The sequence below is a fragment of the Haemaphysalis longicornis genome, unplaced genomic scaffold, assembly GCF_048455015.1.
Source record: "Haemaphysalis longicornis isolate Haplotype H1 unplaced genomic scaffold, Haemaphysalis longicornis Haplotype H1 scaffold_12, whole genome shotgun sequence".
Classification (NCBI taxonomy): Eukaryota; Metazoa; Arthropoda; class Arachnida; order Ixodida; family Ixodidae; genus Haemaphysalis; species Haemaphysalis longicornis.
Window position 1 is genome coordinate 109,175,720 of NW_027526225.1, and position 27,787 is coordinate 109,203,506.

A 27,787-nucleotide genomic window follows, 5' to 3' on the forward strand; every position below is an offset into this window, starting at 1 on the left:
TACGTATGTCCACTGCTAGTATCAGGTCGGGAGGAGAGTGGTTATAATGGGAGCGATTTATCACTCGGCGTAATAGCCAGAGGCTATGGTGAGTGCTCAGGTTTGGGCGGAAGCCAGTCTGCGCAGGATGAAAGTATGGCCGTACATATTCCAGGTAATGGGTCATACGGTTATTTATGAGCCGTTCTATGAGTTTACAGAACACAGGAGTGAGCGAGATGGGGCGGAGGTTTGTGAGGTCAGTTGGGCAAGTACCAGGCTTATTGGGTTTAGGAATAGGGAAGATGAGAGTTAACTTAAGAGGTTCAGGAACTTCACCAGTTTCCCAGCAGCGGTTAACATGGTCAAGTAAGACAACAAGGGAAGTCTTCGGCAAGTTGCGGAGGTGTTTCCAAGTTACACCGTCATGTCCAGGGGAAACGTTACCATACTCTCCCGTTCGAGCGCCTTAGACTTAAACTAAAAACTTCAGTTCTTTTTTATTCGGTGCTAGCTGCCTTGGAAAAGCAAGCAAAAAAATTTACTTTCTCCTTCACGAATTCATCCCGGCTACCGGAAGAATTGTATGCTAGCGGATTCGTCCAATCATTTATCTGGCCCCTCCCTTAAGAAGTATAGTTTTTTTATCATTATATTCCAATTATAAAGAACACTTTTTAAATTATTAGACAAACCTCAGGCCTTGGCCAATTCCGCTCAGTGGGTACGTGCTATTAAAAAAAGAGAAGAAGAAGAAGATCGAGTCCTCAGGAAAGTCAATACAGCTTTTGTCACTCGGGATGCTCGTTTAGAGTTTGTCCAGAGGCCTAAAAGGTCCCTTAGTGTTAGTCTCCAAGAAAGCGGCGGGCCCAGGAACACTAGGAAGGGCGTCCAAGGTGCTGTATACCCCGCACATTCTCTTATTACGTGATTTGAGACCTCGCGCACGTCAAAAACGGTGATTGGGAAGGGGCTAAGATAGTTTTTACTGGCGTGCAACTCCAAATGGCAAAGCGATAGCAGGTATCTTCGTCCTCTCCCACGTGATCTCTCGCCGTTGCCCGTCGTCTTCACTCCCCTCTCGACCACTGATAAGCAACAGAAAAGCGAAAAGGAGAACTCGATCGCCTTTGCCAAATTGCCACATTACCGCGAGCGTCCTCGATACGCCCACTAAAATGTCGCGTTTCTGCGTTCTCTTCGTTTTGCTCGTGAGGTTATTTTTGGCGGTTAAGAGCTCCCCAATGGCTCGATCCTTCACAGTCGACTACGAAAACAACCAGTTCCTCAAGGATGGCCAACCTTTCCGCTATGTTTCCGGTTCCCTCCACTACTTCCGGGTTCCCAAGCCGTACTGGAAAGATCGCATGGAAAAGATGAGGGTAGCCGGTCTCAACGCCCTGCAGACATACATCGAGTGGAGTGGCCACGAACCTGAACCAGGAAAGTACAACTTTGAAGGCGATTACGACCTCAAGAGCTTCTTGGACACAGCGAAAGAGGTCGGACTCTCCGTTGTGTTCCGGCCAGGACCTTACATATGCGCCGAAAGGGACAACGGAGGTCTACCATATTGGTTGCTGAGGGTGAACCCCAACATGAAGTACAGGACTTCGGACGCTTCTTACATCGCGGCAGTGGACAGATGGTTCAATGTCCTGCTTCCGATGGTTGAGCCGTACCTCTACAAGAACGGCGGTCCCATCATCACCGTGCAAGTTGAGAACGAGTACGGGCAGTACTTTGCCTGCGACCGAGGGTATATGGAACACCTCGCCTACATTACAAGGCACCATTTGGGACAAGATGTAGTGCTTTTCAGGACGGACGCTCCGGGAGACGCGATCTACAAGTGCGACTACGTGGAAGGCACACTAGTGACGGCCGAATTTGGCTCTGCGGCGACCGTCTCAAAAGAATTTGCAACCGTCCGGAGGGCGATGCAGAAGGGACCTCTCATAGTGACCGAGTACTATCCCGGTTGGAATGACCTCTGGGGCAGGCCGCACGTCAGGGTCGATCAAGGTAAGGTGCTGAAGACCTTCGAGGAAATCTTGCAGTTCAACGCATCAGTGAACTTCTACATGTTCCACGGTGGCACGAACTTCGCGTTCACGAACGGCGCGCTTGCCCACCCGCAGCCGACCAGCTACGACTACGGCGCGCCCCTCACCGAGGCTGGCGATCCCACGGATACATACTTCAAGATAAGGGACGTAGTCGGGCGGTACCTCCCTCTTCCCAACGGGACTTTGCCGGTCCCGGCTCCTAAGCTTAAACTTGGCCCCGTGGAACTATCATGCGCATCTTTGGAAGCCATCCTTGCCTTTCTTCGGGAGCGAGGCTACATCGTGCCGGTGACGTCTGAGCATCCCAAGAGCTTCGAGGAGCTTGGTCAGGCCTTCGGTTACGTGCTGTACACCGCGACGGTGCAGTTTGGTCCCAGGAGCCCGGCCAATCTGACGGTGCCGGGAATCAAGAATCGAGGCTACGTGTTCACGGCGCAAACCCGAACTGTGCTGAGCAAAGATCAGGGTGTCTACGACATACCTGTTATTGTGCGCAAAGGAGAGAACGTTACTATTCTTGTTGAAAACACGGGGAGAGTGAACTACGGAGCCGGTAACCATGACATGAAGGTGAGTTGGCATATTTGTTTTTTTCTGTAATCATCTTACTCGATTGGTACCAGATTAAACGGGCGTGCGATCTTATCTGCTGCAAATTACAAAAAAAAAAAAAACGGAATGAGGTGAAAGGTAAATTCGCGTCCTGTTTTGCATGTGTTAATGTGTCTAACCGCAAACAATAAAACACGATGATGCTCAGTAATTTACTGAATTAAGAAAAAATATATTGGCTAAGTTTACGCTAGCTCAAATCGAAAACTATGAGGATTAGGTTTTAGACAAAAGAGATGAGCGTGCAAAATTTTGCTCCATTGCCAAGATTCAAGGGCACATTGAGCGCCGAACATCACTTGCGAAACGTGACGCGTAACGCCCATGAATTTACAGGCAACCTAATTGGATGCATATTTCCTAAAACGGAAGGGAAATGCGGGTATTTTTTTTTTAGTCTGCAACCTGTATTTAGTTCTCGCGGAAAATCTCTTGACATAATCGCGGGGGCAAAATTTACAGTTAAAATGCTCGTTTAGTTATACGAATTACTTTTGTTACAATCGAGTTTTTTGGCAGGGGAAGACATATGTACGCGCGTGAAGAAAACTATGTTGCACCTGGTTTTAACCTTTTTCTATTACGTCTGCTAAAATTGAACACCGTATTGGCGGTGAGATCTTTGAGTGGCGCCCCCTGGCTCTGACGTCGGCTTAGGGATTCGCGCCGCTGTCGTCTGCTACATTCCGCTTGTGAGGGGCAACAGTGCCTGGGCTAGAAATCGCCCGCTTCGTTGCTGTAGTGCGTTAAAAAGCGTATTTCTAGCGACTGAGTTATTTTGCCAGCTTCTGACGCATCTGAATAATTTGAAGCTGTATCCCCCACAAGTTTGCAACACACGAAGAGATAGAGAACAACTTTCTTGAGAGTATCGGTCAGAAGATCGTGTGTAACTCATCCTTTCTTGCTTAATCGCGAGGATCAGCGATCAGAGCTTCTCGATAAGTATTCAAAATGCGTAGGCTTCCCTGCAGTACTTTTGAGATGCTCCTATGAAGACTCAACAGTCTAATACTACGCACCAAGCAGCGGCCTCTACACGCTCATCGCACAGCAGGAAAGAAAGCCGCTTTCTTCTGTTTCTTTCGTTTTTGTCTTGTATCGGATTAATGTTTCTTGCTTTTTTTTTTGCCCAACGCATTAATTTTTCTGCGCCGTCACCAACTTCTTATTAGGAGGTTTCGGGATGTTTGGGAGCCTCACAAAGGTCGTGTGGATATTTCCTCCATTTTGTATGGCATACATTCCCTTCTTCACAAATTGGCTTTCATTATGGCTGTGTGCAAGAAGGTGCATATCCACAGCGTGCTTTGTTTATTCACATGCAAATACAATGAGAAGGTTTGTGCTACGCAACCGCGATCGCGCCCTAAACAACGTGGTCCACAGTACTCGAAGGCGGCTTTTGTGCTCCGAATTTCTATCGTAATTATATCGATATCATAACGAACTGATTCTCAACTCGAACAATGATGAAATGATTACGGTGTTGAAGGCATGATATACTCGCTAACTAACGTAATAAATAGTATACCTGCATATATTACAAGACTCGAAACCGAAGAAGAATTCCAAGTAGCTCTTTATTGCTTTTCAACCCTTCCAGGCCCGAAGAACAAATCCTATTCTACTCGGGATGGCGTTCTATGATTTGAAGAAATTTACTTTTACTCTCTTGTCCTGGACTGAGGACCCGTCCCACTAACCAGATTTATTTATTGTTAAATAAGGTTTTCCCCTCCTCTCCTTACTCCTCCTCCTCCTCTGAGTGCAGTTTTCCTATAACGCATATCCGAATATCGGGAAGGTATGGCTGCGCAAAATGTTCCGAAATATCCCTCCAGGTCTTAACAAACATATATGTGTTACTATAAATTTAACGAAGACGTGACTCGTTTTGCTCAATAAACCTCCATACTGGTTAGATGCCTGGTATAGAATCAGCACGCGCGTATATACACACTGGGTTATTTGGAACTCAACCTACAGTTTTTGCAGTCTATAGTGCATGTCGGCAAACTTTCATGCCTTGACAACGTAAAGTGGTGTGACAAAACGCGTTCGAGCATTCGGCAAGGTTGCAAAAACTGTTTTACCTTACATATGATAACCGGGAATCGTGATGCCTTCTGCTAAAGCCGACAGCCCTGAAGGGCTAGAATTTGTTTTGGTCTTCCATTTTCGCTGTTGTCGGTTATTAGCAGCTGACTGTTCCTTTTGTTCGAATGCTTACATGAGAAGCTGACGCCCAGCTCGGACTCTTCGCGCTCCGCACACGACCGGCTTCGCAAGGAATGGGGTGGCGTCGGCAATGTTTCTCCCGTAGCGGTATCCAAAACTATACTTTAATTGTGTATGCGATTTTAGTGTATGCGATTTTAAGCCTATTATTATGATAAAAGTTACCCACACGCCAATTCTGGTGCGGACAAGCATCAGACGTTGACCGAGCGCAAAGAAACAGCAGGGAGAGCGATCCTGAGTGAAGCAGACGACAAATGCGAGAATCCCTAAGCTGTCGTCACGGGGGCGCGCTTCGCAGCGCCGCCTGTGTTCGCGCTGACCGCCAATATACAGCGAGCGTCAGTGCAATTACCGGCGACAGGCACCCACCTAAAGTTTAGAGACAATTTTCTTCATGAAACTTGTGCTGGGTTGTTGGAGGATACTTTAGCTGCTGAAATTTCAGAGGTCAGGTAAAGCTGGTGTTTTTTCGAAGTTCCATACGACGTACATTTTGGTCAATGAGGAACCCAGTGTCTTGGCCTACAGGTTGACTATAGCACACTCGTTCTACGTTTATGAGATTAATGTACAACCTGCCAGATAGCCTCCTCAAAAGTGCTTATCGAGATGGTTTTCTCTCGATCGAGTGCGCTTTGCCCTGCCATTCAGCTTCTCATCCCGCCAAGTTGGGGCTCTTCGATTATCACTTCCGTATTCAACAGGGACCCCTGCAAAAGCAACCCCACATTCGTTTTTCCTATATATTCCCACTGCACGGAGGACCGTAGGGTTACGCCGTGGGCTATCCGCGGAAAGGGCGAGACTCGAAATCGAAGAGCGCCACTTCTCGCAGTTTACTGGCGCCAGTTTTGAAAACGTCGAGAGCGTTCACGCTTAAAAAAAAAAAAAGGCTGTAGAATTCACTAATCGAAGACTAAAAAGTAACCAGTCCCATTATAAATGATTTCTTAGTAAGTGCAGGTAGTAAATGCAGCCCTAGTCAGGGTTACTATCTGAAGCAGGCAGTAAGCACCACTACCTTAACTAGTAAATTACCAGCGATAAAACCCTTTTGAGCTACATGCGCTTTCTAAGTGGCCATGCATAACTTTGTCATAAGCAGAATGTTGATCTAGTGAGTACTACTTCCTACATTTAGTTAGTTTCTTAACCATGCAGTTGCTAGTGGCAAAGCCTACGTACGTTACCCCGGGGTAGTATGGTTCGTAAGGAGTTTCTAAATACGGCCCTAGGCTGGGCATTGGTTAAAAATTTTAATCAGATTTATCGTTTGGCTTTAATCGGTTAATTAATAGAATAATTGGTTGCATTGGCTTATGAAGAAAAATAACCAGAAATAACATTTTAAGAACGTTTACAATAATATTATAATCATAACAACAACAACAATAATAATCAATCAATCAATCAATCAATCAATCAATCAATCAATCAATCAATCAATCAATCAATCAATCAATCAATCAATCAATCAATCAATCAATCAATCAATCAATCAATCGTTTATTGACGTGCCCAGGAACAGCCGGAGGGCCTTTGTGCTGGCACACGAAGAAAATAGAAAGAAAAAACAGGCAATGTAAGATGCCCCCACCTCACACGTAATGCAATTAGAGGACAGCGATACTGACACACGCACACAAAAATTACACAGAGTCGTACACCAGAATATACATGCACCAACAGAAAACACAAACACACACATACAAAAGCAAGTACAGTGCCTTGCAGTAAGGCATGTGACATCACGCCAGTGGTCGTCATACAGAGATAATTTCAAAAATATACATAAATGTTAAAGTTTAGTGGCACGGAAACGGAGCGAATCAAGATAGCTTGTATGTAAGAAAAGGAGCATGGAAGGAATGTACATGTAAAGAAAACCAGACATGGAATAAGGGGAAAATAATAATAATAATAATAATAATCAATCAATCAAACAATCAATCAATCAATCAATGTTTATTAGAGTGCCCAGGAACAGCCGAGGCCTTGGTTCTGGCGCACTGAGGAAGACAAAATGCGGCACTAATATACAGGAGCAACTCACAATATAAACAGTCAACGAGAAGAACGAGCAAAGAAAAAAAAAGAGCAGTAAAATCCTAAGGATAATAAAAAAGGTATTCCAGCCACAATTAGAAGATTAAGAAACTCTAATGGTGGATCAATGGCAAAAGTATATAGAACAATGGTCACAACAGTTGGGTGAAGCAAGCAGACATAAAAACATATTCGCAGATATAGGAGAAAACACAAAGCTTCAATTAAACATGAATGTATGAAACAAAATACAGGAACTGATAATAATCAATCAATCAATCAATCAATCAATCAATGTTTATTATAGTGCCCAGGAACAGCGGAGGCCTTCGTGCTGGAGCACTCAGAGGGGAAAATGCAGCACTGTAGTACATCAACAATTTGCTAATAAACACTCAGTGAGCAAAAAAAAAAGAGAAAAAAAGACAGAAAGACTTACAAAAAACGGCAAAGAAGATTAGTAATAAAATAGTGCAATCCAACCGAGTTTACACAATCAAGTCATGCTGGCGCACAGAAAAGGTATAAGACAGCAATGAAATGCATCAACAGCTGGCAAAAGAACAGTGAGCGAGCAAAAAATATGAAGAAGCTACAACTTCAAAGAAGAATAAAAATACCATAGTGTAATTTTAGGCAACATTACACAATCAATAGAAACTGTAATGTCTGGTCAATTGCAAGAAGACATCTTACAATAAGCGTAACTATACGGAAGGGTGAGTGAAAAGAAGAAAGTTTTTACAAGATTCGGGAAGCGTACATTTTCAGTTTCAAATGGACGCATGAAGTGAATATGGCAACTTTTAATGATAAAAGTGGCAGAAAAAGAAAAATTCTACGATAATTACAGTCGCAGTATCAGCACAATACACGAATAACAGGAACAAGAACAAGCTCGGTGAAGTCAATGCACACGTCAGGACGATAAGTGAAGAAAAAGAGCACTGCCAAGATGAACCTAGTGTGTCAGAGCTGACAACCCGGCCAAAAACTCCCGAAGAGGACGCTGAAAGATATCGAGCTTCTCGGAGTGAACATTATGCAGATGCTGCATCCTTTGAAGAGGAGAACGTGTGCTGAGAGCTCCAGCTGCTTTAAAAGGGTGGGCGAGCCTTGTAGCTTTTTGTGGAACGCGAAAACTGATTGATTCAAGTAGTTCCGGGCATAAAATAATACCATGAAGCAATTTGTACATGAAAAGAAGGTCTGAGTGGGTCCGCCGGGAACTTAGAGAAACCGTTATAGGGATAGGCTCCGAAGGAAAACGATGCCTAAATATTGATGCAAATTTGGTTTGTACACGCTCTATACGTTGACAGTTGGAACTACAGGTTCCATTCCAAACGACAGAAGCATATTCTAGTTGCGGAATACAAAGCGTTCTGAATAGTTTTAGGAATTAAGAAGGAAACCGGAATTCTCGAGAAAACCTGCAAACAGCCCCAAGAGAGCGTAGCGCCCGCCTAGTAAGTTGAGTGACATGAGGTGAGAAAGTTAAGGCACTGTCGAAAAGCACGCCGAGGTCTCTGATCTCTTCAACTCTAGACAAGTAACCGCCGTTAATACTGTAGCAAAATAAAGTGCGGTTCGTTTTCCTGCTATAAGACATGACCTTTGTTTTTGTAGAGTTAAGATTTAATCTATTGTCTGAGCACCACTTGGAAAATGAGGATATATCTTGCTCCAGGTCAATGCAGTCATTAATGGACTCAATCCGTCTGAATATTTTAATGTCGTCAGCGTAAAGAAGAAAAGAAGACATCTTAATTGCGGCTGACACATCATTAACAAAAATGGAGAACAAGAGAGGCCCCAACACGGAGCCTTGAGGCACACCGCTTGTTGATCTGTACAGAGCAGACGTCTGCCCGTTAACGCTAACGAAACTGAACCGGTTATCTAGATAACTTTCCAACAATGCCACGAGTGGTGTATCAATTCCTACCTGTAAAAGCTTTTTAAGTAACAGCGTGTGGCAAACAACGTCAAATGCTTTGCTCAGATCACAGTAGACAACGTCGAGCTGGCCCCTCTCAGAAATGGCTGCCGAGGCCTGCTCCATGAAGCAGGAGAGATTAGTCGTTGTCGACCTTCCTGATATAAAGCCGTGCTGTTTACTTACAAGAAGATTCTGTACAGAACTTGACAGTAATTTGTACAGCGCTGTCTCAAACAGCTTGGAACAAGCACAAAGGAGAGAAATTGCTCTGTAGTTTGTTGCATCCGATTTCGAGCCTGACTTGAAAATAGGACGCACTCGAGAAATTTTCCACGCGAGAGGAAACACGTTTGTTTTTAGACACTGGTTAAATATCACCGTCAAAACAGGTACAAAAATGCTGCCGTATGTTTTGAGAATAGCTGGAGGTATTCCGTCAGCTCCGCACGACAATGACGGTTTCATGCGCTTTAGGCTCTCCAAAACCAACTGCTCGTCCAAAAGCACTAAGCTAGAGCCCTGCACGCGATTTAACAATATGTTCATTTCAGAGACGTCACGCTGGCCGCATGTGGCACTGAAGTGCTCAGCAAAGTGGTTGGCGACATTATGAACTTCTTCCCCAGAGGAATCTACAAGATTGATAAGATCATGTGAGTTGTTCTTACGGGACCGGATGTATCTCCAAAATGTTTCAGGCTGAGAATTCGCACTACTCTCTACAGAATCGAGATAGGAGCGCTGGTCCCGCTCATAAAGGTTTTTACATAATTTACGGTAAGAGCAGAAGTTCTGTTTCCATTCGTCACTCCCGGTTTTCTTATACTTTCTGTGGCAGCGGTCTTTTAATTTAAGAGTCGTACGAAGTTCTTTCGAAAACCAATGTGGGTGCTTGGAGTGGTTTGGTTTATACTTGGGAATAAATTGGTCCATACCGCTTTTGACAATTTCGGTGAACCGTTCGACCTGTGCATTGCAATCAGGGAGTTCTTGAATTTCCGACCAATCAAACGAAGAAAAAAAGCTATACAAGCCAATGTAATCCCCACGTGCATAACAGAAGGGAGAGAGTTCATTATACTTTAGTGAGGTACCACAATGCCGAATCGAAAAGGGAGCCGAAACTGAAAATGGAGGATGAAGCTTGTCGGGTTTGACAAGAGAGATATCCACCATTGATACTCGCGCGTTCTGAATGTTTGAGAAGCAGAGGTCTAAGATATTTTCGGAGCAGTTTTTGATGTTATTCAGTTGTGTCATGGATGTGAAATCTAGGAAGTCTAAAACAATGCGAGATTTTTGCTGTACGTAATAATTGTAATGATGGTTAGTTAGACTGTCCCATTGTACACCAGGTGCATTGAAATCCCCCAGAATGATAAACTGGTGATTTTGGTGTGAAGCGCAAATTTCTTCTACAGAAGTAATAATAATAATAATAATAATAATATTAATAATAATAATACTTTATTGCCCATATTTGTGCAAGTACAGAGTAGCGGGCCCGTCAAAGCCTACTTAGGCTTGAGGGACTGGGCCCGGCAAGTCGACGAAGCGAAAGAAAAAAAAGGCAAATAAGTACATAATGTCATCTAGATATCAACAAAACATAGCCACCTAACAAGATAAGTATGCGTATAATGAGAGATACAAAATTTACAAACAATCAGGAAACTGTACCATGTAATCATTCAAAGTTTTCTTAAGTTGCCTTTTTGAAGAGGCCGAAAAAATTTCTTCCGGCAACTCATTAAATATTTTGGCTACATAAACACATCTTCGTGCCGTACCGTACCGAGTACGTGAACGAGGAACAACAAAACGAGGTTGCGAACGCACAAATCTAACAGGCTTGTTTTCAACCTTAAAATCAGACTCCCAAAAGTGAGTGGTTACTACAGTTTGTACAACAAGACTATCAAATGAAGGCAAGTACAACGCTTTGAAAATGTCTGTAGAATTGTACATAGGAGAACCATAAGCTATAGATTTTAATATGTTTTTCAGGACAGAATCAACTCGAGTTTTCCAACGTGAAGAACAGCTACCAAAAATGGTAATGCCATATCTTAAAACACTATATGCGAGAGCATGCGCGATACTTTTCTTAACATGCATGGGAACAAAAGTTTTCATATTAAATAGTACACACGCCACCTTACGAAGCTTACCACAAACATACGATAAATGGTGTTGCCACGTCAATGCACAGTCAAAAAAAATTCCTAAATACTTGACATATTCAACCACATTACATTGGCAAGGATGGTGATGGTCATGTAAATATACAGGAATATTGATCAATGTAGTTTTCAATGGATTTCGAAAGCAAATCATTTTAGTTTTGTTGGAATTTATAGTAATGCGATTTTGAGAAAACCAACGTACCGCGTTATTTATGTCACTTTGTAAAACATTTACCGCTCTTCCATAGTTGAGATGCTTTGAAAGTAAAACTGTGTCATCGGCGTACTGAAAGACTTTACATTTAGCAATTGCCGAAGGAAAATCATTCATGTAAAGATTGAAGAGGAGTGGAGATAAAATTGAACCCTGTGGTACACCGGTTAATAAAGGCAAAGGAGTGCTGAATTCTGAATGGTTATCTGTAGCAACAACCTGAAATCGACCGCATAGATATTGATTTAGTAGATCGTAAAACGGCCCCCGGAAACCTAATAAGTATAGTTTGCGTAACAATATTTTATGGCAAACAGAGTCAAACGCTTTTGTTATATCTAAAAATAAAGCACAGGCGAAGAGATTGCATTCAAAAGCGGAGTACAGTTCGTCCGCAAATTCTTCCAACAGTGTAATAGTTCCACGTCCGGCAACGAACCCAAACTGCCGAGGTGAAATTACGAAAAATTTTTCAAGAAAGGAGGACATCGTTACCAGAAGAAATTTTTCTAATATTTGAGACAGGATGGGCAGTATAGAAATGGGCCTATATGAGTTTACATTATCTTTCGGACCTGCTTTGTGGAGAGGACGTACAATAGCAGTTTTTAATGCCATGGGAATATCTGCACCGTTTATGAAGCCATTTAAAATGAAAAGAACGACATCTGCTAAAGGCTCGAAATTTCTACGAAGTGTATCAATAGACATACCGTCCAAACCGGCAGGCTTATTCGAACGAAAACTGAACACAATGGTTTTGAGGTCAGATTTGGATAAACGAGGTAAAAACGATGACGAGGGAATGGAGTCTTTAAGTGTACAGGGCCCACCAGAAAGTTCCGAGGGTTCAGGTACGTTTCTAAAAGCCCGATTAAACTCATTTGCTACATCAATCGGATCATCATGGAACGATGAAAAAATGGAACACCTATTGCTCACATGACCGCGTAAAGCGTTCACAAGAGACCAGGTCTTCCTCGGATTCTTTGAATGTTGATTAAATTGTTTAAAGTAATGCCGGCGCTTGGCCGCTCGTAAGAGGGCGACGACCCTATTACGTGCGGTTTTATAAATTATGCGCAACTCATGGTCTCCAGGTGACCGCTTAACCCGTTTCCACAACCAATCTCTGTACGAGATAGCCTGCATCACCTCGGAAGTTATCCAGCAGCAATCCTTACGGCGCTTTTTGGACACTAAAACCGTGCTGGAACGTTCGAAAGTTTTCAGCTGTTCACATAAGTGTTCATAAACCGTACCAGGGGAACCGTTCAGCATTAACGCCGACCAATTGAAGTTAGACACCAAACTATCAAACTTATTTTTGTTCACGAAAGAAAAACGAACGTCGCTATCTGAATTTCCTTCCACAGTATATGCTCTAGATGAAGCAGAGTTAGCCGAAAGGCGACAGGCCACAAAATAATGATCAGCCAACTTTTTAGTGATGACGTAGGAAGCAAAAGAAAAGTTTTCGGCCCTGACAAAGATATGATCCAAGCACGATGTAACCAGCTTATCACACACCACTTCTTCACGCGTAGGAACATTTACAGTGCACTCAAGACCGTGTGACGAAAGTAATCCCAAATAGTCAGCAACAATAGGTTGGACAGGACACAATATATTTATATTTAAGTCGCCGACTAAACATAATTGATCCGCTGCGCCGAATTTTTTAAGCGTTTCCCCTAATTCAAGCAAAAATCTAGTTGCACTGCATGAAGGAGGACGGTAAATTGTAAAAAGTACCATAGATATTGCGCCATTTGCCAGTCTAATAGCTAAACATTCTGCATGAGTGAAGGTTACATCAATATCAGTTACCTCGAAATGATCGCGAACAAAGATAGCAATGCCTCCGCCTCGGCGGCCTGTTCGAGTTACAAAGTGGGAACGGTAGCTTGGCAAGGTGAACAAACTAACACAGGATTGAGGAATATTTATTTCGGTTATAACAAACACATCTATAAGCTCAGATGCTGATTCAGCGATATGTTTGAATTCGTCCCAGTACTTACGCATGCTGCGAATATTTATGCTAATAATTGTAAACTCAAGACCTGATTTACTGCTGCGAAGCGTATCCCGTAGGACGCTGAAGTTAGCAAGCTCTTTAGAAGCAAGAGCCATGAAGTTTATTGTATTTTAGCGATGTCGGACAGTTTGCTTATTCGGAGGAGTGGAGCATCTTCAGTCTTTTTAACATAGATTTTTCCCGTCTTCACCCAAGCGAAGAGATAGCCTTTGTCTTTTGCTACAGTCCTCGCGTGCCAGAACAGATCACGATTGAACTTTGTCAGGTTGTCATTGAAAAACAGTTTAGGCAGTGCCCCAGACTGGTGCAATTGCCTGAGTGAACCGCGTGCAGCAGACCAAGACTCTTTGACCGAAAGTGACGCGAATCGCACGAGAACTACAGGTACAGTGTCACGTTTAGAAGGAAGCCTGTGAATTGCCAACACATCGGAGAGAGAGAAGTTCGGCAACTTCAGTGCGACTGCTAGTTTCGAAAGCTCATCTTTTAAGTCTTCATCTTTCTCGAAAGGCAAACCATGGATCTCCAGGTTTGCTCTGCGACTGTACTGTTCGCTTTCGTTCTGGTCTTCCTGTAGCCGCTGTATCTGCATTGCTTGCTCAAACACAGTCTTTTTCAAGGCATCGATCTCTTCCTCCCCTTTCGACATTTGCTGTTGGTTAGCTTTCACTTGATCTAGTATGGTATCATACTGTTTGGAGGTGAATTCCACCGATTCCTGCAATTCTTGGACATGCTTAGACAGCCCTACAAATTCCGTTCTGAGGAGGAGCAGCGAATCTACTTTTGCATGCAGTTCTGGTAATAATAATAATAATAATAATAATAATAATAATAATAATAATAATCAATCAATCAATCAATCAATCAACCTTTATTTTCGGTGCCCAGGAACAACCCTAGGGTCTTGGTACTGGTACACCATATACAAATCGTACATAAAAACAAACTAAAATCAAGACAACACAACACACACAACTGTATGCATGAAAGAAACAATAAAGTAAAGATAGTTACAGTAATCTCAGAAAGCAAAACAGCAAAAAAAAAAGAAAAGAAAAGAAAAGAAACAGGAGACCTAGCGTTGCAAGCCATGACACTCGGACAGCGAAATGTTCAAGGCACGTGAAAAACAGGAAATACTCACTGAACATGACAGCGATAAGTTATACGCATAACACGAAGGTTTTATAACAAAATGTTCGGAAGTTTCAACTTTGAAAGAAGTTCAGCATTACAAGCACTGGCACTCAAACCTACAGAAATTCAAGCAACGCAAAACCAGGAAATGTGAAAAACAAACAAACAAGAACATGATTTGCCTAAAATAAATACAGCACATAAATTTGCAATGACTAAAGGCACTTAAGCTACAACAGTTTTCAAGTCGTTTGAGAACAAAGAAAAAGAGCTCTGAAATATATCAAGACGATCAGAATATTCATTATATGCACATTGTATTCTGCAGATGGACGAGCGTCTTCTACTTAAAGCATCTGTTCTAAAAGTTCGAAATGTTCGGAAAAGTTTGTTCGGCAAGTTGACATTGATAAGTGTAACCAAGTCGTCACACAAAATATCCCCATGAAGAAGTTTATAAAGAAAGATAATATCAGCTCGCATTCGTCGACACCGAAGGGAAGGAAGACTTTTCAGAAAAGGCACACTGCCGTTAGCGTCTTCTAGCACATGACGGAAGCGGTGCTTAAAGATAAAGAGGAACTTATTTTGAACTCTTTCGATACGGTCACTATTGGACTTGCAAGTTCCATTCCAAACAACAGAGCCGTATTCGAGAAGAGGTAGGCAGAGAGCCGAATACAACTTTAAAAAAGGAAGAGGACCTTTAAACTCTCTAGAATACCTGCAAACAGCACCCAGACATCGAAGAGAGCGACGGGTAATTTGTGTAACGTGGGAAGAGAAAGTCAGAGAAGAATCAAATAGTACTCCCAAGTCTCGAATTTCAGTCACCCTCGGCAATGCAGTGCTTGCAATTTTATAAGAGTATTGCATCTGTTGAGTTTTTCTACTATAGGAGACAACTTTCGTTTTTGAGGGGTTCAAAATTAGGTCGTTTTTGGTGCACCAACGATGGAATGACGCAATATCAGCCTGAAGATAATTACAGTCATGAATATTGCGCACTTCTCTAAAGATTTTCATATCATCAGCATACAACAAAAAAGAATTTTGAATTACAGAAGCAACATCGTTAATGAAAATGGAGAAAAGAAGGGGACCCAGAACAGATCCCTGGGGTACACCACTTGTTGCTTTGTACCTAAATGAAGTTTGACCGTTAACACTTACATAGCAATATCGCTGCTGGAGATAGCAACGTATAAGACCCACCAAAGAAGCGTGGACATCTAACAGAATGAGCTTGGCAAGCAATAACGAGTGGTTGACTACATCAAAGGCCTTGCTCATGTCACAGTAGACCACATCAAGCTGGCTTCTACCAACGATTGCTGGGACAGCCTGCTCCATGAAGCACGCGAGGTTTGTGGAAGTTGAACGACCACGCATAAAGCCATGTTGATTAGGAATGAGGACGTGTTTAAGTGAGAAAGACAACACCATATGAAGAGATAACTCGAATAGTTTAGAGGCAGAACAAAGGAGCGAGACTGGCCTATAGTTTATGGCATCAGTTTTTGGGCCTGACTTGAATACAGGGAATACGCGAGAGATTTTCCATGAGCGAGGGAACGTGCCAGACCGGAGACAGTTATTAAACATTGAAGTGAACACTGGAACGAATATGTTTGCATACGTTTTTAGAATGGCGCCAGGAATACCATCTGGTCCACAAGAAAGCGAGGGCTTTAGCCGCTTGATACTGGTCCGCACGATGTTCTCATCCAGTTGGAAACAACCAGAGTTACCGCCCTGGTGACAAGGGGCGCTACTGTTATCACTGCCACCGCTAATTCCAAAAAAAGAAGAAAACTGACGAGCAAAGCAGTCGGCCACCTCCGCAACCTCATTGCCGTTGGAGTCTAGTAAACGAATAGATTCTTTAGTTTTACTAGATCTTGAATGAATGTACTTCCAGAAGGCTCCCGGTTGATGGGTTGCTTTAGCTTCTACTGATGCCAGGTACGAAGCATGATCACGCTTGTGCAATATTTTGCATAAGGCACGTAGGCGCCGAAACTCCTGAGTGAACTGGTTCGCACCAGAGCGCTTCATCTTTCTATGCGCACGTTCTTTGAGTTTAAGGGCATCCCGCAATTCAGAAGAAAACCAGTGTGGGAATTTGAACTTCTTTGGTAAATATTGCGGGATGTATTTCTTCATACCCAAAAGTACAATCTCAGTAAAACGGTCAACTTGTTCATTGACATCAGGTTCGTCAATGACTGTCGACCAAGGGACAGCAGAAAAGTAATCATACAGCCCAACGTAATCTCCCCGGGCGAAAGCGTAGCGAGGTAATAATAATAATAATAATAATAATAATAATAATAATAATAATAATAATAATAATAATAATAATAATAATAATAATAATAATAATAATAATAATCAATCAATCAATCAATCAATCAACCTTTATTTTTGGTGCCCAGGAACAACCCTAGGGTCTTGGTACTGGTACACCATATACAAGCACTCATAAAAACAAACTAAAATCAAGACAACAAAACACAGAAAACCATATATATGAAAGAAACAATACGGTAAAAATAGTTACAGAGATCCCAGAATGCAAAACAGCAAAAAAAAAAAAAGGAAGCCTAGTGTTAGAAGCCATGACACCCGGCCAGCAAAAACGATGAAGGCACGTGAAAAATTGAAAATACACAAGCAAATACTCAATGAGCATGACGGAGATAGATTATACACATCAAACAAAGGTTTTGTAACAAAATGTTAGGAAGTTTCAAAATGGAAAAACGAAGTTCAGCATTACAAGCACTGACACTTAAACCGACAGAAATTCAAGCAACACAAAATCAGGAAAAGTGAAAAACAAACAAGCAAGATGATGATTTGAATAAAATAAATATGGAACAGAAATACGGCACATAAATGACATAAAGGCACTTAAGCTACAACAGTTTTCAATTCATTAGAGAACAAAGACAAAGAGCTCTGGAATATATCAAGACGATCGGAATATTCGTTATATGCACATTGTATTCTGCAGATGGACGAGTGTCGTCTACTTAAAGCATCTGTTCTGAAAGTTCGAAATCTTCGGAAAAGTTTGTTCGGCAAGTTGACATTGATAAGTGCAACCAAGTCATCACACAAAATATCACCATGAAGAAGTTTATAAAGAAAGATAATGTCAGCTCTCATTCGTCGACACCAAAGGGAAGAAATACTTTTGAGACAAGACATGCTGCCGTTTGCGTCTTCTTGTACATGACGGAAACGGTGCCTAAAGATAGAAAGGAACTTATTTTGAACCCTTTCGATGCGGTCACTATTGGACTTGCAAGTTCCATTCCAGACAACAGACCCGTATTCAAGAAGAGGTAAGCAGAGAGCCGAATACAACTTTAAGAAAGGAAGCGGACCTTTAAACTCTCTAGAATACCTGCAAACAGCACCCAGACAACGAAGAGACCGACGGGTAATTTGTGCAATGTGGGAAGAGAAAGTCAGAGGAGAATCAAAAAGTACTCCCAAGTCCCGAGTTTCGGTCACCCTCGGCAGTGTGGTGCCTGCAATTTCATAAGGGTATTGCAGCTGTTGAGTTTTTCTACTATAGGAGACAAATTTAGTTTTTGAAGGGTTCAAAATAAGGTCGTTTTTGGTGCACCAACGATGGAATGACACAATATCAACCTGAAGAGAATTACAGTCCTGAACACTACGCACTTCTCTAAAGATTTTTATATCATCAGCGTACAACAAAAAAGAAGAATTTTGAATGGCAGAAGCAACATCGTTAATGAAAATGGAAAAAAGAAGGGGACCCAGAACGGAGCCTTGGGGTACACCACTGGTTGCTTTGTACCTAAATGATGTTTGACCGTTAACACTTACATAGCAATATCGCTCCTTGAGATAGCAACGTATAAGACCCACCAAAGAAGCGTGTACATCTAACAGAGTGAGCTTTGCAAGCAATAACGAGTGGTTGACAACATCAAAGGCTTTGCTCATGTCACAGTAGACCACATCCAGTTGGCTTCTACCAACGATTGCTGGGACAGCCTGCTCCATGAAGCATACAAGGTTCGTGGAAGTTGAACGACCACGCATAAATCCATGTTGATTAGGAATGAGGACATGTTTAAATGAGAAAGACAAGACCGTATGAAGAGATAACTCGAAAATTTTAGAGGCAGAGCAAAGCAGCGAGACAGGCCTATAGTTTATAGCATCAGTTTTTAGGCCTGACTTGAAAACAGGGAATACGCGAGAGATTTTCCATGAGCGAGGAAACGTTCCCGACCGGAGACAGTTATTAAATATTGAAGTGAACACAGGAACGAATATATTTGCATATGTTTTTAGGATTGCAGCAGGAATACCATCTGGCCCACAAGAAGGCGAGGGCTTGAGCCGCTTAATGCTGGTCCGAATGATGTTCTCGTCCAGTTGTAAACAACCGGAGTTCTCGCCCTGGTGACAAGGGGCGCTGCTGTTGTCACTACCACCGCTAATCCCAAAAAAAGAAGAAAATTGACGAGCAAAGCAGTCGGCCACCTTGACAACCTCATCGCCGTTGGAGTCTAGAAGACGAATAGAATCTTTAGTTGTACTAGATCTAGAATGAATGTATTTCCAGAAGGCTCCCGGTTGGTGAGTTGCTTTAGTTTCTACCGATGCCAGGTACGAAGTATGATCACGTTTGTGCAATATTTTACATAGGGCACGTAGGCGCCGGAATTCCTGAGCAAACTGGTTGGCACCAGAGCGCTTCATCTTTCTGTGCGCACGTTCCTTGAGTTTCAGGGCATCCCGCAATTCAGAAGAAAACCAGTGTGGAAACTTGAACCTCCTCGGTAAATATTGCGGGATGTATTCCTTCATACCCGAAAGCACAATCTCTGTGAAACGGTCGACTTGTTCATTGACATCGGTGTGGTCAATGACGGTCGACCAAGGGGCAGCGGAACAATAGCCATACAGCCCAGCATAATCTCCCCTGGCGAAAGCGTAATGAGGTTGCGTGTTGTTGGAATTTACGGAACGGTGGAGCAATGAAGGGAGGCAACAGGAAATAGAAAGAGGAGGATGAAATCTGTCCGGTATTACTAAAGAACAATCAGAGTGCAACACACTAACGCCATCAAAGTTCGAAAAGCACAGGTCCAGAATATTTCCACTGCAATTTTTTATGCGATTACACTGTGCCATAGAAGTGAAAGCCAAAAAATCTAGCAACCTATTACCCTTCTGTTCAATGTGGTGGTTGTAGTGGGAACAAGTTAGCTGGCTCCACTCCACGCCAGGAGCATTAAAATCTCCAAGCAGGAGGACTTTGCGGGTGCCATGAGTGATAAGCACCTGTTCAATGGAGGAGATTAACTTATTGAACGCCTCAGGAGCTACATCAGGAGGAATGTAAAAAACACCAACTAGAAGTTTTTCAGTTTTAGAGAAATGAATTTCGACCCATAAAGACTCATCTGCGTTATCAATATCGCTACGTAGCACACACGGGAGAGATTTGTCAACGGCGAGAAGGACCCCGCCCCCTTTTTTTTGCATCCCGTTAAAGCACGATCATTACGATATACATGGTAATTTTGAGGAAAATAATCACTAATAATAATAATAATAATCAATCAATCAATCAATGAATCAATCATTTATTTGAGTGCCCAGGAACAGCCGGGGTCGGCCTTTGTGCTGGCGCACGGAAACAGAAACACACGAAACATAATGTACACATCTTTCAAATACAAAACAAAATACAAAATACAAAAAAAAAAAACGAAAGGATAGCTTATGTTGATGTTACGGAATGAAAGTCATTTAAGTCCATGAACTCAAGGATAAAAGACAAATGCAGAATAACAAAAGTTGGCAGTTACGCCAATACAAACTCACAGACATGTTTGCGAAACAGAGTAGGGCAATCATTAAATATATCAAGGTAATCCGAGTACCGATTGTACGTGCATTGCAGTCGGCACACAGGGCACAAGACACGCAGACAATTGGGGTTGCAAAAGGTATCATGTTTCCTGGTCCACTTTTGCGGCACATAAAGACGAACATGCTGTAGCAGCTCACCACAAGACACTATGCCGTGCATAATTTTAAAGAGGAAGAGAATATCAGCCTTGTTCCGCCTGGAAGTTAAGCATGATAGCGTCAATGAACAGGGCGATCCAGGGTTATAATTACTACTATCGCCAAAGCGATGGTTGAAGATAGATATGAACTTATTTTGGACCCTTTCTACAAGCTTACGGTTTGTTTTGCTCGTGATATTCCAGACAACAGATGCATATTCAAGCTGAGGACGACATATAGTTGTGTAGAGCTTGAGAAGAGAAATCGGCTCCTTGAACTCCTTGGACACGCGACAGACAACGCCAAGCGATCGAAGAGCTCTACGAGTAATTACCTGAATATATGGAGAGAAGCTCAGTTTACTGTCGAAAGTGACGCCTAGGTCATTAACCTCTACCACACGTGGGAGTAATTCACCGTTGATGTTATAGGGAAACAAGATGTCAGTCTTTCTTGTGTATGTCATTACCTTAGTTTTAGATGTATTAATGAGAAGTTTGTTGCATGAGCACCAATGCGAGAAGGACGAGATTGCTCTCTGGAGAGCGGAACAGCTGGCAGAGTTGGAAACAGATTTAAATATTTTTACATCATCGGCATATAAAAGAAAATTACAATCATTAAATATTGTCGCGACATCATTTATAAATAATAATAATAATAATAATAATAATGACGATGATGATAAAAATACTATCTATGTTCTCGCCGCCTGATCGCAGACATTCCAGATGAGATGAGCAGGTCACCATCATGGCACTGATTCGGGAGAGACATTTGTCACCGCATTCGTCGCTGACACTTTTCTCGAATGAAGAACATCGGGAATGCAAGGGAAGCAAGTTAATCTCTGCTTACTTACGACAGAGTCAGTTTATACAGCGGCCAAATGGTGCGAGCGCCCGTGCGCCGATATTTGTACCTTGCAAATGTGTATTAAGCATAGCCAGTTTCTAGCTCGTTTAGCTATAACCTTTCGGTATGAGCTATCGTCGCTCAGCATAATTAGAACGTTTTCTTTTGTCGCGTTAGGCGGGTTATTTGAACACGACTATGATCCTCGACACGCTTGTGCAGAATTTCAGCACGGAACGCTTGTTTCAGTTTGCTCGCATGACTTCAGGCGATTAACCGGTTAAAAAATTAATCGCGAGTAAACCATTATTCGATTATTCGGAAGGTTAATCGATCAATCGCCACCCGTCTTTTACGGCCTTTTTTTAAAGAGCATTCACTGTCCTCATCCTTCACAGGGGATACTCGGAGATGTGACCCTGGATGGTCACGTGCTCACCGGATGGACGATGGAAGCCCTGCCGCTCAGCAATCCAGAGGCTGTGAGGCAACTCACAGACGTCCTTGCAGCCTCAACTATGGAGCCACAAGGGCACTGCTCTGCTCCCGGCGCATTCTTCGGGAACTTCGTTCTGCCCGAGGGCCAGCAAGTGCTCGACACCTTCCTCGACCCATCGGGCTGGGGAAAGGGTGTCGCCTTCGTCAACAACTTCAACTTGGGTCGCTACTGGCCCAGCATTGGGCCTCAGGTGAGTCTCAGGACGGTTTGGCGGCACGTAAGAAACAACGTTTCGCCTTGCGTTGGTCCCGATTCATTCAACCGTGGTCCGCAAACATGCTAAATTCATTATGCTTTCGACGGTGATTTTGATATCTTAAAAGGGTCCTTCTGAAAGGGCTAAATTCAGTTTAGGTTGTCAGAATAATACGGGGCGGTTAAATTAAATATGGTGCAAACGAATGAGGTATATGAAGACACGAGTTTGTTTCGAACACCGCCACTTCATGTCGCTAATGTAGTAGCCGGAAGTTTCAGTTTCAGTTTCAGTTGATTATTTATACGAAAAAATACAATGTGTTGGAAATACTATTGAGCCGATGAAAGAAAAAACTAACGGGTTGACAGGATGCAGGTTCATTATATATAGGTACGAAATTATCTGCGTCGTTGTGTTATTCCAAACAGGCGTTTGCTTCTTTCTCTTCAAGGTTTGCACTTAAGACTCAGCTTAAATTCTTGCTTGCTGCAATGCGTGTCTGCAGGTGTGCGTTAATTTTAAGGTAATTAAGTAACTCCGTGCTAAGCTTTAGAGTACGCGGAGAGACTTCAGAGTTCCCAGATTTCTACTCTTTGACCCTCATAGTGCTTGTTCGCTAATAATACAACCAGATTAGTTGTTTCTTGAGGCTTGTTCACGTTTAAGCGAGATGGTTAAGAAATTTAACCATATAAATTACCTTGAACCCCTTCAGAAAAAAAAGTATACTTTTTTTTACTTAGCGTCTTTAGAGTAGTGGGATATAAGAGGCGTGGAATGTCTTCAGTGGTGCCGAACCAACCATCCATCCACGCATGCGTACGAGGACAATTTCAGCGCGTTTTTAGAAAATAAAACGCTCTTGTCAGCAACGTAAATATGCGACGCGGAAAGTTTCCTGAGGCGGGAATTATAGCCAATCGACCACGACGCTTGAGCGCTGAGGGTACTAAAATTGTGGGCTTCTGTACCTGAGGTTTGAGCGCCCTAGGGAAGTAAAGGAGGCCGAAAAAAGAGTAGTTAAGGTTTGCTAACATGCACCTCAAAAGAGAGTATCGTGAGGAACCTTGCCATCTTATAAATAAGTATGCGGGCTCATAATGAGTAAAAAAAAAACACAAAAAGAAACTGCCTAAGACGCAAGCTCACATATAAGGGGAATACTACAAAATCGGCCAATAAATCAGTCGTTAGACTTGGCTTGATAAACGAGTAGCGTCATTTGGTGCTACGAGAACCCAAAAGCACCCCAGGAAGCCCTTACCAAGAAACCGAGACATGAAACGTACTTAAGAGGGAAATGAGAACACAAAAACGAATAAAAGACCCGAGCATCGCAGCAAGAAGAAGTCTGGCCTGTTATCTCAGGCGGGATCGTTTTGGTATTTGTAAAAGTCAGAGCCCATTTATTCAACATAGCACAGATGTTGGGAGCACCAACAAAAAGCCTGGGAAAAGGTCTGACTGTGGTTGGCGTCGCCTACAGCTTCTCGGCTTTATTTTATTACTGGAAGCAACCTTTTGGGGTACAACATGCACGGTGAGAGCAGTTAGCATCACAGAGACAACAAAAATATACAGCCCGACATTATAAAAGATATTTTCCAGTTCAACAAGGTTTACAATTTACAGTGATTAATTCTAGATATATAGTATTCCAAATTCGGGCTGGGTATCAGAGAACATCTGACGATCATAATTTGTACGTGTCTTGGTGAAGAACCATGTGAAACATTCTAAATACGTCCTGTAGTTTTTTACCTGGACAATTCATGCAAAGGGAAGTTTTCTTGGTTGATTCCATTGTTATATTGCTGAAGCAACAAAAGAACCCATCCGTTTTCCTGAGAAAAGTGAACTGAAATTTCTTCTCACAATAACTCTTCGCGTCAACCTTCGTGTCACTAAACCACATTAAATAATGAAATCGCTAAACTACCTAACCCATCGTTAGTACAAAGTTATTGGGAACGGAAGCTGGTTGCTTCGTTATGAGAGACACTTCACGAAAGGCTGAGATGATTTTCTCAGTTCACTGTGGGTGGGGCCGTAAAACACTTCGAATAAATTCGAATAAAGCCAGATTTCGTTTAACGCGATTTTTTATAACACGATTTACTGTTTACGCTCTCGATTACCTTTAACTACGCAGGTCACCCTCTACGTTCCCGGTGTGCTGCTGGATCCGTACCCGAAACAAAACACCATTCTCCTCTTCGAGACCGAGGCTGCGCCAGCGGGAAACAGTACGGTCAGCTTCGTGGACGTGCCCAATATCGACGGACCCGTACCCGAATAATCCGCAGCCCCCCACGCGCACACCAGCAACGAACGCCCAGCATACTAACATTTCGGGGTCATCATCATCAATGCTCGTCTACCACAATTCGAATAAAAAACGGCCATGTATCTGTTCCTTTAGTTGCAAATGTCGACGAAAGACGATGGTCGACTGGCGCCCCTGCCAAGTAAATGCCCCCGTTCTCTTTCCCGCTCACCTCTCATGCTGTTCCTCTACCGTCTCGTTCCTCCCAAGGTAACACGCCAGAAGTTTGCTCAAGTCAATTTAAATTTACCGCTTTCCGCTGCTGCTTGTCGGGTGTCTCTATGTCAGCGCTGCCGTACTGTGGAGACGCGGGTGAATCGAGGCACCCTGCTACAACGTTTATAGAACCACGCCAACCTACACCACGAGCGTTCCGAGTTGAACGTGGAACCTATCTACTGGAACCTTTCGTTGCTGTTGCCGTTAGATTTTTTTATATGCCACCAGGAGGTGCCGCGGGCAACAGCAGGCGTCGCTTTTCTGCCGTGGATGTAATATTTCATTCGCCATCGCAAAACACAAACATCCATGAATTTTTTAATAAAGGAACACTGCAAATGTCACCTATGTATTGATTAGCTGCCTTACATTTGCGTAATGTCTTGCTCTTGTTGACGTATAGATTTGGCTTTGAGTAAATAAAACTATTACGCACTTTTTTTTCCGCTTTGGCCGGGTGGCTCAATCGAGTCACAAACAGAGAGGCAGACAGACAGACCAAAATTTCTGCGTTTAAGTAGCCCAACAAAGACTATCGTCTTTAAAATATTGGCGGCGTATCAGCTTTCTCTGCAAGAAATGTCGAACGACACAGTTCTCTGCTCCCCGCCCTTTCCCCCCTCCCCACGTAACCTGCTTCCCTCGTTTCGTTCCTCACCCCTTCAGCTCTTGACACCGCCTCTTTCCCTCTACTCTTGCTACTTTCATTAATGCAAATGAAATTTTTTTCAGTTCAATTCAATTTTCCCGCGCTTACACTGCTCGCACGCAATGTGGCAGAACAGCGCGCATCTTCCATGCTTATTGTCACGCATTCTCCTTTTTTTATTTGCTAGCATAAACCTTTCCCGATCGTCTGCTACCTCATTCGGATATTTCATAACGTAGATGGAGCCAAATGAGGTAGCAGACGATCAAAAAACCTGCTTTCGAGTTTTCTGATCGTCTGCAGCCCCATTTGGCTCCTTCCGGCCACGGAAGAAGCATGCATCCCCATCGTAGGTCTTGCTCTGCATATCCCAAATGGCGCCGTTGTTCCAAGATCAGCTTGCACTGGCTCCCACCTCCAAATCGGCCGCCATTTTCCCATAGGCGAAAATCGTTTTTTATTTATTTTCAGAGTAAATACGTAAGTACCATCGTTCCTGCTGGTGTCAAACAAAATAGACCACAAAGTACGACCTTCGCGTGAAGTTTGAGCGCGAACCGAGAAGTGGTTAACTCAGGAGAAAAAAATTAAAGCGTTTAAATTAGCTTCGTAATACCCTCTATTTAGTAGTCGTATAATTGTTTACCTTACATTCGGCCGATTAAATCAGGGTTTGACAGACCGATAGAGAGATGGACGGACGGACGGACGGACGGACGGACGGAGGGACGGAGGGACGGAGGGACGGAGGGACGGACGGATGGATGGACATACGAACAGACAGGTAGATAGATAGAGAGACAGGCGAACAGGTTCGTGGTTAGGTAGCCCAAAAAAGACCATTGTGTTTACACATTAAGCGAACGTAATAATATACCGTTAAATGCTTAGCCCCAGTACAAAGTGGACACAGCCACAATGGTCTGCCATTTTTGCCCTTCGCGTGCCGACTGTAGGCGCTAAGCTGTTACCTACCAACACACCTGAGAAAGTGCGAACAAGACTGCTCATACAGTGTGCGCATAAACGGAGAGGACTGGTAGGCGACAGTGCAGAAAGAAAATTGTAGCGATAATAAGAGAAGAAAATAGCTCGCCATTCCGGCCGTGCGAAAGTGGATGGGCCAGTGACTTCTTAGGACTCCACAGAGAGGTGACGCCCGCTCTCTTTTTAGTCTTCAATCTAAAATATTTATTCCCTGCAGCATGAAAACGTATTGAGTCGTCCTTCATTTTCCCCACAAGAAGCGTTTTTGCAACCATTTTGGTAGTAATAGACTGTCAAAACTACGCATAAACATGCCAGTAGCAGCTTACGGGATGAGCACAAATGTCACAAAGAAAACGTTCGTTGGACACTGTGTAAAACTCCATCCTGTTCGGTGCTGTGAGCAGTTACCAGATGAGGATCACATCCTTCATCAAATAAATGTGGACGCAGGCCTGTTTTGTCAAGTGACCCCTGTTTTCTTGTAATTTCACGTACTGATGTTCCGGCTCATTCAACTTGAAGTGCCACAAGCAGAAAGGTAAGGGTTACCTTGTTTATAGTGGGTTCGAAGCCTAAAAAATAATTATTGTATCAAGTATTTTTGCGCGAGCCGGATTGTCGATTTGTTTCAGCCGATTTTTATCTCTAGTGTTAAATCGAATATCGGATATAACTAACTAATTCGATGTTCCGGCACTACTTCGTTATAACGAGGCTCGGCTGCACTAACGACAAAAATACAACAAAACTAACACACAACCGACGGATTTAAAATTTTCAAAAAGAAAACATTCCCACGGTGCGTATAAACACATTAGGCCTAATTGAAGCTACGCGCCACAATGAATAATTCCCCACCCACAAAAAAAAAGAAACACGGCAAAAGCAAGAAATCGCTACCCATTACCAGGTTTATAACCTCTAAAGAAGTCAAACTAACTAATAAAGCATTTTCCGCGAATTGTCAAGTCTCTTTCGCAGTCTCTCATTTTGCTCCTACACCATGGGGACGCTCGTACATTTAAGGCTTACGACGGGGCAAGCAGGGTTACATATGGTTGATGGGAGAAATTTTTCACGAAAGAAACACTTGACAGCAGAGAGAGAGAGAGAGAATGCTAGAGGTGAGGTTACCCTGGCAAAGGCGCCTAGCTTGCTAGACGAAGAGAAATGAACTTTATGAAGTGATGATGATGACTCTGCTTATTCACAATCGGGAGTTGTGTTTTGGGCACGGCTTGACCTGTCTTTACGACGAAATTCATTCGCGTTGTTTTTGATACCACAAAATTTTACAATGATCGGAGAGATTTTGTCTGTGCTCCCGCGGTGGGAGTGCAATGCCTGCCTCATCCCCAGGGCGGGGCATGCAAGTCTGGGAGGCGGATCTCCCGTCCGCAGACTTGCCCCTCGATACGTATCTAAAAAAATGGCCTGAATACCATCCCGGTAGCCCTAGTGCCTAAACACGGTAGTTTGATCCGCATGAACAAGGTCAAGCTATT

At 43.1% G+C, this 27,787-nt stretch overlaps 1 protein-coding gene across 1 annotated transcript; it reads left to right on the top strand.

The window, feature by feature from the left end:
* Positions 1-955: 955 nt before the first annotated feature.
* Positions 956-24,519, top strand: LOC144163218 (beta-galactosidase-like). Its single transcript, XM_077694076.1, has 3 exons — positions 956-2,618; positions 21,799-22,089; positions 24,251-24,519. Exons 1-3 carry the CDS (start codon positions 1,158-1,160, stop codon positions 24,395-24,397), a joined length of 1,899 nt encoding a protein of 632 aa, XP_077550202.1. The 5' UTR covers positions 956-1,157; the 3' UTR covers positions 24,398-24,519.
* Positions 24,520-27,787: the final 3,268 nt, after the last annotated feature.